Consider the following 18,598-nt stretch of genomic DNA (forward strand, 5'->3'; position numbering starts at 1 on the left):
AGAGAAGCTTCTAGATCTTGAAAGGCCTCCAATATCACTTGTGTTTTCATACTGATCTATGCATTACCTTATGAGTTTTTCAAAAGCTTCCTTTTCTTTCCGCAAAGCAGTGAGGTAACGTTGTTCCTCAGTCGAGCCTCCGTATATAAGAAAGTAAACCCTGCAAGTTAAGACAGAGCTCTTTTAGAGTGCAAAAACCTTTAATCCCTGAAAGGAAGAACACAGCATTTTAAATCAGCAACCTGTAGTGCTCAAATAATAAATATTTGACTAAAGATAAAAGGCTCCATTAATCACATACTTACTGAAATTAAGCTGCCTAAACCCCACCTGTTAAAGGTCTCATTACCACATGGGTTTCTTTTCTTTTGCCAAAAAGGAGGAACAAAGTTTAGGTAAACACTGAAATATAACTACAGGGACAGAATAATTCTTTCCTTAGAACTATAAACAAGTCAGAAAACACAAAATCTCAGTGGCTTCTCTTTTTACAATTTTTCTTTGCATCCCTGCCAAATAAACATTTAAAAAGTTGGACAGTAGTAATAAAAACCAGCTTATGAAAGTTCATGTTAGTGAAAGACAAGCAAGTGAAATCTATATGACCTTTATCTTCCTAGGTAACTTCTCAGTTCTCTTTATTCAGGTCTTAACAGAACTGAGCCATCACCGTTTTACATAAACAGACACTGAAGACATACGGATTATATCAGGCTCCTCAAGAAATAATTTGATATATACTTTTGTCTTAGAAAAGATCTGCTTTTCTATCTTGTTTCCTGCTAAGAAGATGAGTCAAGCTCCTCTTCTGTCCCATTTCTTCACCTTCCATCAGAGACATTTTCCTTTTTTAGCCCTCGATCTTCCTTCTAGACGGCATCTTTCTAGGTTCTTTGAAGTGTGGACAGGGAAGAGACCACTGGACAGTGAGTCCAGAGACCTTGGTGCTCCTGTGAATGTGCCATGTGACCAGGGCATGTCACTCACCATCTGTGGGCTTCAGGTTCCCTCTGACAGAGTGGGCTGTTGAACCCCCAGGTCCCTTAACATTCTGACATTTTGTTTGCAAATATCACACTATTTTATTCTCAGGCAACAAAGAACAGACAAGCTGTCTACAAAGTTGATCAATAGCAAAGAATGAAAAACTTACCAGTCTATAATTATTTTACCAGGTTTGTCTAATCTCTTTCTCCTGCATTATTTCTGATCCACTTCCTCCATTCATCTCTACTCTGAAAGGCTGCATTTGTTAAACTGCTAGAGAAATATCTTTTGGCTCTGTTTTTGGTTCAGGCTGCATCCAGGATATTAATTTTGCTGTTTATTTCCCGTCATATAATTGCAGAGCCAGAACACTATATTCTTTGGGAGGGATCTTTTTCTCATCTATTTCTGTAGATTTTTCATCTGATATTTCTTGAAGTCCAAGAAAAGTTGGTACAATAATTCCTCACATACTTTAGTTTTATATGAATGTAACTCAAAAGTCACTTCTTAAAATTTACGGAGAAGGAGATTTTAGAAGATTGAAATTACTTATCTGAGTCGCGATTACATTAATTTTGGAGAGAAGCTAGGATTTTATAAATTTCTTAGAGCGCCTCATAAGCTGCAAACCAAGGCATAAAGAACATGGTACAAAACAGCAGAGCAGCAGGTAATGGGGACCCAAGAAGTCCCCTGGATTCTTTGTTATTCTACAGTAGATAGCTTTCCTATGCAAGCTTCCCAGATTCATCAGCAAGTAAAATAAGGTTTCATAAATGTAACCAAAATTGTAACAACAGAATGTTAAAGATAAGAAAAACCCACATGCAACTGGTATAGATTCTGTGTTAAATCCTAAAGAACTGTGAGCCCTGGCCAGGTGGCTCAGCTGGTTGGAGCATCATCCCAGACACCAAAAAGACTGCAGGTTCCATTCCCAGTCAGGGAACATGCCGAGGTGGTAAGTTTGATCCCTGGTCAGGGCTCCTATGGGAAGGAAACCAACTGATGTTTCTCTCCTTTCTCTCCCTCTAAAATAGAGCAACATATCCTCAGGTGAGTATGAAAAACAAAACTGTGAATCTGAAGCCTTTAAGATACAGTTCATAGTTTATAACTTGCCTGAGAGGCTTCCCGGGCCTACTTGCCCTGTAAATTTCGAGCTGACGAACAAACGTTAACTCTGCATCATACAGAACCACGTATCTTGGCTCTACTTCGTGGAGTACCCTTGTCAGGGCGTAGGGGTCGCTACAACCCAGAAGCGGGTGGATGATAGTGAGCGGGTCTTTTAGAATTCCATAAGCGGCATCTGATGACAAGTTTAACTCAAACTCCTCAGGCTTACTTTCTTCTAAGCAGCTTTCTGGGCTACTGCCTAAGTCTCTCGGATGTCCTTCCTTGCCATCCCCTTCCTCTTCAAGTTCTTCAGATTTCCCCATCATCTGAGTTAAAGTTAACCTTTGTTTTTTCTTTTTCAGAGTCCTTTCTTTGGTAGAAGCTCTTTCTTTTTTGCGGGGGTCTTTGGGTCTTTTGTTTGATTTCCTAATTCTCTTTGAGCCATCCTCCTTTCTGAAATTCATCCACACTTCTTCAGCTTTGCTATCCTTCTCAAAAGTTTTCCTGTAGAGTCTCAGCAAGAAGGCCTCTGCTCCAACAGCAATGTACTCTCTTAGCTGGGAACACGTTCGGTCGTCGCTTGCACAAATAAGTACTTGACCTAAAATTAGAAAACGATTTTATGTTACTGTTACTTTACTTGTCTTCCTATCCCCCATGGGTCCCCTCATCGCCTTCCTCATGAGGAAGGCACATTTTACCTCTTGGTGCGAAAGATAAAACATTTACTATTTGTTTAAAAAAGGGTCTTAGACGCAGGATTACGTAAAGCTTTGAGTAAAGTTGAAGCCAGAAATATTTAATCTTATGAAAGTATAGCCATGGTATGAAGGAGGCTTTGAAGAAGCTCTTTTTAATTGATAATTTCCAGAGGATCTTATACATCAGAATAAATTCCAAGTGGATTAAAGAGTCAAATGCTAAATACTAAATTATTAAAAAAAGGTTACTATTCTTCATCTGTCTGGCTGCAGATGCTTTTCTAGGCTCAAAAGCAACAGAAGAAATAGCAGAGAAGATTGATATCTATAAGTTAAGACTGACTCTCTAAGAATAAAAAACTGCATTAAATAAAACTAAAGACAGACTTCCAATCAAGATGGTAGCATAGGTAGACATGACTCACCTCTTTGCACAACCACATCAATATTACAGCTAAAATATAGAACAACCATCATTCAGGAATGTCAGAAATTGAGCTGAATGGAAGCTTGACAACTATGAAATCAGAATGAATGGAAGTCTGACAACTATGGAATTAAAGAAACCACATCCATCCAGACTGGTAGGTGGGGTACAGATGTGGAATGGGCTGGCCCCTCACCGTCTGGGTAAAAATTTGGGAGGGATATCTCTGGAGCCAGGAGTCCCAGACCCACACCAGGCCCCCAAACCCAGGATTCCAGCAACAGGAAGATAAGTCCCCACAACTTCGGGGGAGAAACCTAGCGGGGACTGAGTCAGTGGAAGAAACTGCTGGAGCCCCAAGCAGTGCCTCTTAAAGAGCCCACGCACAGACTCAACTACTCAGACTCACTCTTTCCGAGCTGCAGCACTGGGGTAGCAGCTTTAACGGCACCAGTGGTACACAGGGAGAAACTGAAGTGTCTGGCACCAACATGAAGAGAGGACATTGTCCCTTTTCTAATCCTTCCCCCAACAGAGCTGGCCAGATGGTGGCAAATCTGTCTCCATCAGTCTGGCTAACCTGTGTGACCCACCTTGGAGATCTCCACAGGCTCTGCCCCACCCAATTTACAGGCCCATCCATGCTGCTTTTCCATAAGAATAGCTGGTCTTGGCTCCTAAGTCCTATCAAATAAGCAATAGCTGGCTCCAGTGAGTGGTAGCAGCAGCCAGATTAGATTCACAGCTTGGTTTCACCTGAAAATCTCCAAGCCCAGCACAAATAGCGGTCATCCCAGATTACTTTTCAGCTCACACAGGGTGCCTTGGGCAAAACACAAGTCGGGGCTGACCTTGGTCTGTACCATCTGGGAAACCCCAGAGCCAGCACACCCAGTACAGGGTTATAGACCATATCGGAGCACCACCACCCTGCCCTGCACAGCTGATCCCCCACGGAGGCTAGAGGTTGGTGGTCAGTGGTTACAGCCAGTCCTTGCAGTTGGCTGGCCTGGGTAAATCCCTCGCATTGATCTTCCAACAGCAATCAAGGCTCAACTACAAGAGAAGGGTGTACTCAGCCCACAAGAAGAGCACAACTCAGGTACCCAGCTTGGGTAACAGTGGAAGCTGTGCCACTGGACCCTACAGGACACCTACTACATTGGGCCACGATACCAAGACATGGAGTCACAGCAGCTCTACCCAATACACAGAAACAAACACAGGGAGGCTGCCAAAGTGAGGAGACAAAGAAACACGACCCAAATGAAAGAACAAATCAAAACTCCATAAAAAGAGCTAAATAAAGTGGAGATAAGTAATCTATAAGATGCAGAGTTCAAAGCACTGTTTCTAAGGATGCTCAAGGAATTTAGTGAGGGCCTCAGCAGCATAAAAAAGATCCAAAGACCCAGTCAGAAACAAAGGATACACTAATGAAATAAAGAACAATTTACAGTGAAACAGTAGAGTTGATGAAGCAGAGAATCAAATCGAAGATTTGAAACTTAAGGAAGGAAAAAACAACCATGCAGAACAACAAAAAGAAAAATTAACCCTAAAAAATGAGGATAGTATAAGCAGCCTCTGGGACAACTTCAAGCAATCCAACATTTGCATCATACAGGTGTCAGAAGGAGAAGAGAAAGAGCAAGAATTTGGAAATATATTTTAAAAAATAATGAAAGAAAATTTATCTAATTCGGTGAAGGAAATAGACATACAAGTCCAGGAAACACAGAGAGTCCCAAACAAGATGGATGCAAAGAGGCCCACTCCAAGACACATCATAATTAAAATGCCAAAGGTTAAAGATAGAGTCTTAAAAGCAGTAAGAGGAAAGAAGTTAGTTACCAAATGGCCGCCAGATGGGGAGGGGTAGGGGAAGAATGGGTGAAGAGGTGATGGGATTACGTACAAATAGGTAGTTACAGAATAACTAAGAAGATGTAAAGTACAGAATAGGAAATAGAGTAACCAAAGAATTTATATGTGTGACCCATGGACACGGGCAATGGTGGGGGGATTGCCTGAGGGAGCAGGGGGCGCTGGGTGGAGGTGGGCAGAGGGAGAAAAATCAGGACAACTGTAATAGCATGACCAATAAAATATAATTAAAAAACCCTAAAGACAAAACAACTTTACACAACAATGATAAATGTTATTATCTTTACTATATAAAAAGCCCACACAAACTAAGGGCATAGCCTAAGTTGGCAAAGGAAACTAAGATCGGTCACAAAAGAAAAGATGCATTTGAGAAAGTACTGAGCTGGTCTAACATCAAAATTTAAAACAAGATGACATTTTTCTCTAATCAAATTAATAAAATTATTACATATATATGTGTATACACACACACGCATGCACACACACAGATGGACTCTCTAGTCATTGTTAGCTAAGTGAAAAATAAATAAGCTCTTCTTATCCTGCTAGAAAAAGTAAACGTTGTTAAAAACTTTCTGTAAAGCATTGTGTTAATATGTCTCTAGAACTTTGAAAATGTTAATATCATTTGACTCGTCAATTCTACACCCAGAAATTATACCTATACATGACTTTAACAATGTGAAATAGAAAATACGGGAAAGAAAACCTGGAAGAAAAGATGTCAAAGTTCATAATGGCTGCTAGACCTCATTTTTTCCTTTTCTGCTATCTTTATTTTGTTTTTACTTTTTCCAGGTGAGCACATATGACTTCAGGTCCTAAATCACAGCACCATCAGTTCTGGATAATATCACCAGCATATTTACTAACATAAGCATTGTGTGTGTTTGCCTTTATTGCTTTGCACGATTTCAAAGACTCAACAGATACATATAAAAGTCTAGTTTTCTTTTATTTTCTATTTGGTTTTAGTTTTTAAGTTTAGTTCAGATTTAGTCTATACTAACCAACCAGCATGCTCATGTTTGAAGAGAGCAGCCCTAAAATCTGGAATGTTCGCAAGGCCAGGTCTGTGTCAGCCCTTACAACAGTTCATGCTTCTTTGGGAAAATACTTCCTGAGAAAGTAAAACAAGATCCTTTGGTTTTCTCCTTGGGTATTCCAGATTTCAAGCCTGGTAAATATAAATGTGGAGATCAGGGGAATCTTTAAATAGAATTCCTGAGAACCAGACCAGTAAAAGAACCTGCTTTCATGAATGTACAAATGATTTAACCTGGAGAAGGTCATACTGAATGAACAGAAAGAGGGTGGCTGCTAGGATTTGGTGTTCCTTTAGCGTTTATTCCTCTACAATTTTATAAACACAATAGTAAGTTATTTTTAAAGAGCTAACCAGAAAGACTGACTTGTTTGATTTTGAAAGCAGATGTCCTCATCTCCTTGTTACCTACCTGGACCACCGAGGGCTTCACTCTCTGCATTTTCTGCCTCAATTTCTTTCAGTACTTCAGTCAGTGCTTCCCACTTAGGGTTGCCTTCTAGGACCAGTTCCTTTTTTGTTTCTGTACAGAAATAAAAGATAACCTCATTCTCTGTGATAATATTTATCCATGAAGTTTTCTGAAGACTTTTGAACAACAGAAACACAAGCACCGTTTTATAAACCCTTTCCTTTTGAGCTTCCTCCCTAATACCAGACAGGATCTGCTTCCTTGAAAATGGTCTCCTGTGGTTTAAATCAAAGACACTTCACGCCAACATCAACACGGGTTTCATAATGCCTTGACAGAGAGTGATATTCATGGTCACTAATAATATACTGAATTAAGTTTTGAAATAGAGCCTTGAACTACAAACTAAGCATTAACCTTATCCTGCACCTTAAACATACAATGACCAATTTGTTGTTGAGTTGTATGAGTTCTTTACATATTTTGAATATTAGGCCCTTATCAGAGATACCATTTACAAATATCTTCTGTCATTCACTTGGTTGCCTTTTTGTTTTGCTGATGATTTCTTTTGCTGTGCAGATGCTTTTTAGTTTGATGTAGATTGAGAGTATCATGCTAAGTAAAATAAGTCAGAAAGAAAAGGACAAGAACCATATGATTTCATTCATATGTGGAAATAAAACAGGAAGCAACAAGTGAACAAACAGAACAAACACACTCACAGACACAGACAGTAGTATGGTGGTTATCAGAGGGGGAGGGGCGTGGGGGGAGAGCCAAGAGGGTAAAGGGGGTCAGACATGGTGACAAAAGGAGACCGCGCTCTGGGAGGCGAGCACGCAGTGCAGCACACACATGATGTGCTACAGAACCGCACACCGGAAACTTGTATGTTACTAACCAGTGTTAACCTAATACACGTAATTTAAAGAACAGTTACATTTACTATACCTACTAGATGAGTGTTGGAATATATCTAGATTTGCCTCATTCTAGTATATTTATGTTCTCTAAAAACTAAAGGGATGTTAAAATGTTCCACTAAGACTTTAAGTGCCCCAAGCAGTAATTACTCTGAAGTTAAAAAAAAGTCTATAGTTCTTATGTTGCAGTAAGAATACACTTGTTTGATTCTTGGCATTTATTAGTTGGAATTCCCTGGCAATGGATTCTAAGACTTGTCACGGCGAACACTTTTAACACACATTACATATGTTATGTGTAACTACACTGAACACACAGTCACACATTTTTCATATGGCTGAAAAGAGCTTTAAAATTATAGTGTAACTTGATAAACAATTCCACTCCAAATACTCAAATAAAGACACATTTAAAGATGTAAGCCCATAAAGATACCTTGCTCTTCTTTAATCTCCACTCTTCCGGACACTTTGCCTTTTTTACTCATTTTAGCATCTGGGACACGATAAACCCTTGCTCGAGCATTTACAAACAGCGAGGTGCTGGAGTCAAGAAATAGCCAACCTAATATAAAAAGTTAAAAAGAAGCCCTTCAACTTAAAGTTAATTTTAAAGAATCTCGGATGATCACATGCCCTGTGTGCACATCGGGCCGCCACCTTGTTCTTCTCCGAACCCCAGCTTCTCCCTTACAGTGGCCTCTGTCTTTGTTGGTTAGACCATCGCTTTTCAGCGTGGCCTGAGCCACAGGCCACCGGGGATCCCCAGCATAGTTTCAGGGGGACTCTTCTCCTAATAATGCAGCCTGCCTGTAACAGCACAAGCCCATTACTTGACTCTGTCCCCCTGTGCTGACATTCCCTATCGTTGTGCAGAAGCAGGCGTCGGTAACACTGCTGGTGCACGAGCACCATCAAGGCAGTGGCACCAAAGTGTCCTGGCAGTCGGTGTGGTCTTCCCTGCAGTGCATTTGCTGTTTATCGCTCAACAATGTCTCTGATGAAGCAGTAAAAATTATTTCTCCTATTAAATCTTGGCCTCAGGGGCCACGACCCACACTTTGAAAACCACTGGTCTAGCCAAACAGGGACACAGGCCACAACAGTAGGGGGAGGATGTGACTGATGGGAACGCAAGAGAGTGGCCAGTCACACGTGTGTGTTTCTTTACAAATCTCTCATTCTTGGTCCTCAGCATTCCTGATGAAGAAACCCCAGACTGCCTTACTGTTTCTGCAAGAAAAAGGAATTTTAAATTCTTAACAACTCAACTTCCAGAATGCAAGCTAGTTCTAGGCTGGGGACTGCCTGTATTATACACAATCTTTTCTATACATAAAATTGCCCAGAACGGATATGAATATTTATTATTATATAGAACAGAAGTTAAGTAGGTGGAAACATCAGCTATCAATACAACCTACATGCTTGTGCTATGAAGATTTAATCTGAAACGTTAGTACACAATGTAGGGGAGCACTGCACGCCCCACACCGATTTCTCAACAAAATCCAGAACTACATCCAAATCAGCTCCTAGGATAATATTAATACTTTTATCTCCCACCTGAATTTTGACCAAAAGCCTTCTCTGTTGCTCTCAGAGATTCCAGAAGATTCAGAAATGTAATACAATCATACTGAGAGAGATATTGCAGTAAAGTTCGTAATATCTTCAAATCCTGAACCAAGGATTTAGTCTTGGCTCCAAGCTGGTGCCACAAAGGATCCAGATAATGGCGGATTGTCTAAAACAAGAATAAAATGTAGTATTGCTAAAATATGTTCAATGTCGCTATTATTAATACAGATTATGGTTTCAATAAACATTCCAAAATACCTAAAAATGCTTAAAATGACATTTTGGTTATGTATATTTTATCACAATGAAAAAGTTCCAAAATATTATCTTCCCAGGAAGTAGATAGAAAATTTCAGGCCATGAGATTCTAAAAAATGTTTATAATTTTTCAAATATAATGCAGAGTGCTTTATGAGTAGAATCTTTATGATCGGATAGAATGAATAATTTTCCATACTTATATATTAGTCAGAATAGAAAAGACCTGATAAACTAAGTAAATTTTTTTTTACAGTGACAAAGAGGTTGATTTAAAGTTTTAAATCCAGGAACTTAGTCTACCAAAATATATTTTTTTAAAAGCCGCCTGGAATTCTTAAAGGTCAGCATGTTCTGGATCTCCAGCTCAGTCTCAGACATTTATCTATCTGCACTAATATTAATCTGTGATGCAAAAGTTAGAATAAAAGTTCCTTGAACTGTTTTCTCAATTCAGAGTGCAATTTTAAGAGAATACATTTCACATTTCCCTCATGAATGAAAACTCATCCAAATGATTTTTACTCTAAACAAGAGACCATAAATTCTGAAGCAGTCTTATGTAAAACTCTTCCGCCTGTAGACATCCAAATGCTGTCATTTAAGAGCAAAAAGATTGTTTATCCTCTTCCTAGTTGTACTTAAAATGAGACAATCATCACAAAAGTCAGAATTGTGCTTATATGCCAATCCACATATTTTACTACAAACGATTACTTCCAGTAAACTCAAAGAAGCTATCTATACTTTAAATCACCTCCAATTTAATTATAAACAACAGCGAATTCCTATTAAGAACACTGCAAATATTAAAATACCTTGCATTCTTTAAAGTTATAATAAACTGGGCTTAAAAAGGAAAAGAAATAGAGCACCTTGTCAAAGGCTTTTCCAATAGCATTTTCTAAAGATAAATCTTCGACTTCGAGCGACGGGTTATGGCACTTCAGCTCCTTCAGGCATGCGTTCAAAATGTCCAGGATGGCGGTCTGCATGGCAAGCATGGCCGGCGTCATGGAGACATGGATTTCCACCACTTCGGGCTTGTGCTGCTCTAGAAACGAGTTCACTGCTACATGAAACCTAAAGAGACAAATATTTTTCAAACATTTTCTAGAGTTTCAACAGTTACGTATTTCTGGTCTTAGTTTCATAGTCTAACTTTTTTTCTTTTTTTTTGTAAATGCAATGGAGAAAAAAAATAGAAAAATGGCAATGTTTTGAGGAATACTTTTAACCTCAATGAATGGAAACTATTCCAATAAGGCAGCGGTCTGCAAACTATGTACAGTCTGGGCTGAATCCAGGGCCTATTTTTACAGATACTGGAACACGGCCCTGCCCAATGCGCATGTGTCGTCCACGGGTGCGGTCACACCAGGCAGCGGAGCTGACGGGCCACATGGCCCGTGCGGAGCCTAAATCTTTACAGTCTGGCCTCTTCCAGGAAAAGTCTGTTGATTCCCAAAAGAAGGCGTAATCAAGAAACAAGGACTACAACAACTACTTTAAAAAAATCCTCGCCCGAGGATATGTTTATTGACTTTAGGGAGAGAGGAAGAGATGGGAGAGAGAGACACACACACTGACGTGAGAGAGAAACATCAATCAGTTGCCTCCTGCACTTGCCCCAACTGGGGATCGAGCCTGCATTCTAGGCATAAGCCCTGAGTGGGGATGGAACCCACAACCTTTTGGTGCACGGGATGATGCTCCAACCAGCTGAGCCACCTGGCCAGGGCAACAACTACTCTTAAATACCATATAGTATAACCAAAATACCTATTTAGCATAGGTGGCAAAATGTTTGACAGTTGAGACCTCCTGTTTTTCCTAGAAATTTACAGAAATTCTTCAAAATCTTTGGGTGACCTGGCTGGTGTGACTCAGTGGACTGAGTGCCAGCCCGCGAATCAAAGAGTCGCCAGTTCGATTCCCAGTCAAGGCACATGCCTGGGTTGCAGGCCAGGTCCCCAGTACAGGGCATGTGAGAGGCAACCACACATTGATGTTTCTCTCCCTCTATTTCTCCTTCCCTTCCCCTCTCTCTAAAAATAAATACATAAAATCTTTTAAAAAAATCTTTGGGCATTATTTCCCCAATGGGTAATTCTGAAGAAATGGGAGTCTCTGCCAATAAATCTGTAGTTCACCTACCCCTGCAGTGTATGTGAGTCTCTAGGTCAGGGGTGTCAAACTCTCCTCCACCAGGGGCCACATCAACCTCGCAGCTGCCTTCAAAGGGCCGAATGTAATGTTAGGACTGTATAAACGTAACTATTCCTTAACTAGGGGCAAAGAGCTCGGCACTGCCACTGGGTAGAAACAAGGCGCCGGGCCGGATAAAAAAAGGTGCAGGGCCCGCAGGCCTTGCGTTTGCCACCTGTGCTCCAGGGAGATCTCTGGGGGTTGCACTGCGTGGACAAGGAAGGGTGACATGGTTGCACTGGGACACACTGATGTGCTACCAGAAAATAACTTTAAATCTCGCTCTTCTTTTAAAAGAATCACAAATGTGCCCTGGCTGGTGTGGCTCAGTGGGCTGAGCGCCGGCCTGCAAACCAAAGGATCACCAGTTCAATTCCCAGTCAGGGCACATGCCTGGGTTACGGGCCAGCTCCCCAGGAGGGGGTGCGCAAGAGGCAACCACACACTGATGTTTCTCTCCCTCCCTTCTCCTCTAAAAAATAAATGAATAAAATCTTTTAAAAAAGAAATAAAAATAAATAAATAAAAGAATCACCAATGTGGTGACCAGACAGTATTTATATTTGAACGCACTTGCTATGAACCTGACTAGCATGTATCAAGTCCAATTACAGTAAATTTTACATTAAAGTGCAAAATTAAATGATGGCAGATTTTCTCTCAGAAATTGATCACATAATGCTATTTACCTTGGCCACAGATATAGCTTCTTTACAAAAAGATTTCTCATCACCCGTTCCACATGACAAAAACCAGTATCAAAGGCAACAGCATTGTCTGTGAAAGCTTTAATAAAACCACGCTTGTTTTTCTGGCGAAAGAGGCGCAAGATGAACGCTTCTTGACAGGACTCGATTATTCTGTGAGCCCTATACACCAAGATGCCTGAGGGGAGAAATTATAATTTCAGTGACAGAACAGACATGTAATTTTCAGGCTCACTTTCATTCACTTATTCATCACATTTTTCTTGAGTGCCTGCTTGAGCACGGGCAAGCGCTGTTCTAGGTGGGGGGTACACAGCCTCAAAGGAAACAAGCAAATTCCTGTCCCCGTGGCACTTACATTAACAAGTAAGTAAGTAAACTATTTGGTAGGTTATAAGGTGATAAGAGCTGAGGAGAACAAATAAGTCAGAGAGGGAGAGGCAGGATGTGTGAAGGGTGGTGGTCTGCCGTTTCGGACAGAGCGGCCTCACTAAGGCGGTGGAGTAAAGGCTGCATGGAGGCCAGATGAGCCTCGTGGCCAGGGGAGCTGCAGGGGGAATGACAGGGGCGGAGGCCCTGGGGTGGGGTGCCCAGTGGAGAAAGAATTTCTGAAAGGTGAGTGGGTCACTATTTCTCCTTTTATATGTGAATCAGATGGGGACGAGGCAAAATCATCGTATTTTCCAAGTTCGGGCAACAGGTGCATCACATGAGATCCTCTTAGATATATTTTATCCTATTAGAATGTTTTGTCACATTGTATCCTATTAGAATAACTCAATCTTCAGAATCAGAATATTCAGTTGAGTGGTAAATGACTCCATTTAAAATAAAAACCTTTAATGTTTAATAGATAAGGTTTTTTTCATGTGGGTGTGGAGATGACACCTCTGAATCACAAAAACAAGAACAATTACACATTTTCCCTTATTTATAAAATGATTCCTGGACCAGACGATCTTTTGAATGTGCAGAATTCTGATGTGGTGTGATTAGTGACAAATTAGGGAGAGACATGAGATGACATAAGAGCGCGCAGACTTCCTTTCTGGATCCCAAACTCAATTATATGATGATTCTCAGTCTTTTAGATGTAAATCCAGCCAGTAACTTATGTCCATTTGCTATAAATGTGCTTGGATGTTTTCGCTCCAGGCGCCATCACTCCTACGGTCTGGAAAGTGACACCAACAGTAATCAAGGACCCCTTCCAGCAGGTCAATAAACTCAGTTCAGATTCTATTACTTTGATGTTTAAATTTTGGATCAAGGTAGGTGGAGCTAATATGTGTTCTACCTAAGCAAATTGTTTTTTAAAACTAAGGTAAAAACTAGTAGCATTATTTAGGAATTTAAAGACAAAGGATTTTCAATCACCCCAGTACATGTACAGTTGGAGGGAAAAGGAAAAAGGACTCATGGACATGGACAACAGTGTGGTGGTGATTGCTGGGGGTTAGGGGGAGGATGATCTAAGGGGATTAAATGGTAATGGAAAAAAATACAATAAAGATAAAAAAAAAATTTGGCGTGTAGTAGGTAGGTTTTTCTAAGTACTCTACTGGGCCATGCTTGCTGGACCATGCTGGACCTTGATTGAAATATTACATAAAGTAAAAAAATAATAAAAATACCTTCTAAAGAAAAGGTGAACTTCAATTTAAGAAAATGTTGTGTTCCAAAAGGTTGTCATTCTTTGGGAGTCCAGAAGGAGGAAGGAGAAAAGAACTAATACTACACCTGAAGCGTAGGGTTAGGCACTTTCATAGAGTTTTATTTTGTTTAACCCTCACAATCACTCTACGGAGTAGGCATTATTATTACGAGACCAGGAAAGGGAAGCAACTTAATCAAGGTCGTCCAACCTGTAATGGGAAACCAAAGGTTCCAAATCATGTTTGGGAACAAACCCAGGTTTTTCCTACCAAGTGACACCATCTGAAAGCCCCCCTTTAAAAAATAAAAACAATAAGAAGGTCATATTTCTGGGGCAATTCTGGTCCCACAAAAGCTTACTGACATTTCTTATGCTTCCGTAACATTTTATAGATACTTCTTCACATCAGTCTCCTCTAAGACACCGCCTGAGGACTGGACCATCACAACGCACAGCAATCAGAGAATGCTTACAATGAGTCACACACAATGCTAAGAATGTTAAATTTTACATAGGTTATTTCATTTCAATAATCCTGACAATAATCCTAGGAGGAAGGCAATATTGCTGTCTCCAATTTACAGATGAGTTAACTGAGTTATACAGAAAGTAGCTTTTAATTAGAAACTACCTATAAATTCTCCTTTGAACCCTTATTAGACTCAGATTCTGCTGTGCCTAAGTAGGTCGAACGATTACTGACATCTAGTGGTCATTTCAATGTATATTTTTCCACTTTATCAACTTGAAAAATAAACAAAACAACCTATCAGAAAGCAGCAAACAGTAAAAGACTTTATGATACACCAAGACTTCTGATTACAAAAAGCCAGTATCTTTTTTTGCTATTACTGATTTTTTGCTATTACGTACCAAGCACTAATACTAAGCAATTTATTTCATCTCATTTAATTCTTACAGAAACTCTAGGAGGCACTATTTTTCTTGATTTAAGAAATAAGAAACCAGGTTTATGAAAAAATTTAATGAAAAGTTAAGTAACTTGCTAGTAAGCACAGTCATTACCACGTAGTCAGGTGATCCGTGACCACATGGTCTGTGCCCTGGCTTATAACAATTATAAATGTCATATAAAAGTAAAATGAAACTTTTGCTTTATATGTATGGTTCACTATGAACCATATAAGGGATTCATTCATATGTTTATTCATTAAATATTTTTGAGGGTCTCCTAGGTTCAGGGTCATATGATAGACAAAGTGGGAAGTACAATTACAAATTGCCTGTCTTGCTGCCCTCCACAAGTTCACTACAGATCACAGTACATCCATGCATCACTCATTCAACAGGTATGTGTTTACTACCTAGTATGTACCCATTACTTGGCCTGGATGAACAAGTTGCCCCTGTGCCTACAAAGCTTGGAATCTCATGAGTGAGACAGACAGACAGGCCAATGATAGGTGGCCGTCTGGGTGCTATGAGGAGCACAGGGTAACCTGACGGCTAAGAGCCAGGGCCTCTGAAGCAGCTTTGGGGAAATCAGAAAAGGTTTCCACAGAAACAAATAGTAATAAAAAATTCCTTTTTTATATTAATTATAGCTAAAATTAAACAATTCTCAAAATAATTAAGTAACTATTTGGTTTAATTCACATCATGGGAAATATATTCTTTAAAGAGGAAAACCAAACATTTTAGAAAATATATAAAGAATGTTTATAAACATTCAAGTCTGATTATGTTCCATAAGTAAATGCCACCCGATTACCAAGTAGTTACCGAATATGAGCTTCGAAACCAAGGAAAATCAATCTTACATTTCTTTCCTTACTCAGGCCACAAATATGTATATACTGAGCATAAATAACGTGTCTGACATTGTGCTAATGTTTGAAAAGACCAGTGCAACTCACAAGAAGTTTCTAGCTTAGAGTTGAGCAGAGGGAACAGACTAAAAGCAAAAGGTGCAAATTTATATACAATAAGGTTTCAAATTCTTACCAGTAATTAAATCTGAAGGTATTCTATCAGTCAAGAAATCAACCACAAGTATTCGACTCGTTGCAAATATCACACCTCCTTGTGTGTAAACCTCATAGCGACTGTTGCTTGTGATTTCATTTGTTACACGGTGAGGGAGGTGTTCCACTCCTTCTATCTTCAGCTGATTGATAAAGTACTCCTAAATGAAATGAAACTTGATTAGTAGGCCGTTTAATACAGTGGGCAGTTTTTATTAGGTTGCAGGTATTTGTATTTAAAGTAATATGCTGCCCTTCTCAGAGATAACAAACTTAATAATGAATATACAAACTAAGTGGCTACTTTATGTTGATCAATCAGCCAGTCTACATTTAACTAGGGTTTTCTTGTTTTTTTGTTTTGGGGTTTACACTAAGGAATCACTGCACTTGTTATCAGCATTTTAACAACAATAAAAAAAGGCTTTTAAACCCTAGGTTAAAAGACTTCTGCTGCTTAGAGACCAGTTCCCATCAAGGCCAGGTTTACAGGGCTTGAGACCTCCAGGGGCTCCTTTTCCCAGCTAGTGTTCTGACTTAGCGCTGTCAAGATCCACCCTTGAGGGAATTTCATCGTGTCAATGGGACCATTGGCCCTCACACTTTCAGCTCAATACTACCTTTCTTGGGGGATGAAGGACGGGGAAGCTGTGTTGTTGCTGAGCTTATGCCAAACACTGGAGATACCTAGATGAATGGAACAGGATCCCTGCCCTCAAGGAGGCTGTAGTCGCTCTTTTCGCCTGACATTTTCCTCCGGGCTCACAAGACTTGTCAGAACAGCCTGCATCACCTCTCAACACCCGCAGCACAGATAGATCCCTCACCTTAACCCCAGGTACCCTTCCTCAACATCCTTCGCTCCCAGCTCCTTTCTTTTCTGATCCTGGGCCCTCCTTCCACAGCTCTGATGAACCTTCTGAGTCTCTCCTTTTCCCTACAAGGTTCTCCCCAGCCTCAGCATCTTTCACGTTTCCCTATTACTCTCAGAGATTCCACTCCTTTGACCCCAGCAAGCTCTTTGAATATCCAAGTTTGGGATTCTCTCATTATTCCTGTCCTCTTACAGATATCTCCATCTCTTTCAGGAGCCTCTAATTCTTCTCTCTGCCCCCATCCTCCTCAAATAACTACCCTACTCCTCTCAGAGCCCCTCTACCATTCTCACTGTCCTTAGTCAGGGACCTGCACCCCCCTCGGGTCCTCTCGCATCCGTGTCAGGGCTCTGCACCAGCCTCAAGAACCCTTATTTAGTGCCTTCCCACCAGCGTCTGGGCCCTGCACTATCCTCAGAGGCCTCGCGTACGCTCTGGGGCCCGTGTCGGCCCCGGAGGCCTCCAACGCTGTGGGGATGCACTCAACCCTTGCCCGCTGCCGCACCTCCTCGGCCGGCTGTGTGTTGAGCACCAGGACCAGGCATGCCGGGTGGCAGTGCAGCCGGAGGAAGTGATACAGGAGCCTGTCCGCGCCGAGCCCGCGGGCGCACACCACCAGCCCATCCGCTTCGAGTAGTTCAAGCACCAGCTGCCGCTCGTATTCCAGCAGCGGCGCCATAGCCGTCAGTCGAGCTGACGGTCCGGGTTTCATGGGTGCGTTTCCGGGTAGCGGCCGAACGCCGACGAAGGGAGCCGAGCCCGTGAGTATGAGAGTCAGCCGAGCTCGGCCGAAGAGGAGCCGAAGCCTAGACGAGCGTAGCCCGAAGGAAGCCGAAGACAGCAGACCCCGATTAGACGAACGCTGGCCGAACGTAGCCGAAGAGAGACGAGTGCTGACCGAACTCAGTCGAAGAGGAGCCGAGTGGAACGGAAGATTCGGTAGAATCACCAGGAGGTGCTAGAGCTCACAACTGGTGTCCTGTACTTGCCTCAGGCTCCACTCCCGAGGCTTCAGTCATTCACATTGTCTGGTACTTTGGGTTTGAGAGTCAGGCGTTCTAAACCTGCACCTGGAACACACCTTACGAAAATATAGGACAGCAGAATGAAATACAAGAAGCTTAGTTACCCGACCATGACAACTGAAAAAGTGATTCCAAGTGCGCTTAGAACAAAAATGTTTTGAGTAAGCAGAATAGTTTACTAATTTCAGGGCCTTTGTTTCTCTGGGAAGGTCTTTAATACAATAAACTATTTAAAATAGTGTCAACCATGTGTTCCGCAGTAGCCCTGTCCCACCTCCCACTAGAGGGACACCTTCGGTAGCATTTGGTAGTATTTGTTCTATGTCTAGAAATGCCTGTTAATCTACTGAGAGAAATTGTTCTGTGTAGAAATCCCCTTTTCCAACCTTCATTGTTAGAAAAAAAATTAGACGTAAGCCAAAATAAAAATCACTTGTTATTCCATTACCTCGAAGTATCCACTGTAACATGTCATCTATACTTTCAGTATAGGTACTAAAAGTATACACACACTCTCTCACCACACTGAGTTCTCTTTCTAATATGAGCTAATAAGTAACCCCGTTTTAAACCCCGAGTTTGTCATTAACATTTGACAAACCTCTAAACGGGATGTTTAATATCCTTTCACAAAATCCTTTCACATGGCGAGATTCTCTAATGAGATATATGGTAGTTACTTACTTAATCCCTTATTTGTGAACATTTAGACCAATGGTCTTTGGTGCCAAAATCAATGTCAACAGGAATGCCGAGTTTGGGGTGTGGTGAGGAAGGAAACATTATTCGGCA

At 41.0% G+C, this 18,598-nt stretch overlaps 1 protein-coding gene across 1 annotated transcript in view; it reads right to left on the reverse strand.

Annotated features, from left to right (window-relative positions):
- Window positions 1-17,532, reverse strand: part of ERCC4 (ERCC excision repair 4, endonuclease catalytic subunit) — a 30,572-nt gene extending 13,040 nt beyond the window's left edge. The window contains exons 1-9 of the mRNA XM_037151211.2: window positions 17,287-17,532; window positions 15,887-16,067; window positions 12,247-12,442; window positions 10,225-10,432; window positions 9,077-9,257; window positions 7,947-8,075; window positions 6,585-6,695; window positions 2,113-2,710; window positions 68-160 (exon numbers count right to left, since the gene is read on the reverse strand). Of these exons, the coding sequence (XP_037007106.2) occupies window positions 68-160; window positions 2,113-2,710; window positions 6,585-6,695; window positions 7,947-8,075; window positions 9,077-9,257; window positions 10,225-10,432; window positions 12,247-12,442; window positions 15,887-16,067; window positions 17,287-17,493 (1,904 nt within the window). The 5' untranslated portion in view covers window positions 17,494-17,532. The remainder of the gene's footprint in view (window positions 1-67; window positions 161-2,112; window positions 2,711-6,584; window positions 6,696-7,946; window positions 8,076-9,076; window positions 9,258-10,224; window positions 10,433-12,246; window positions 12,443-15,886; window positions 16,068-17,286) is intronic.
- Window positions 17,533-18,598: the final 1,066 nt, after the last annotated feature.

This window comes from Artibeus jamaicensis, unplaced genomic scaffold (assembly GCF_021234435.1).
Source record: "Artibeus jamaicensis isolate MK-2021 breed Jamaican fruit bat unplaced genomic scaffold, CSHL_Jam_final contig_729, whole genome shotgun sequence".
In the NCBI taxonomy this organism is placed as follows: Eukaryota; Metazoa; Chordata; class Mammalia; order Chiroptera; family Phyllostomidae; genus Artibeus; species Artibeus jamaicensis.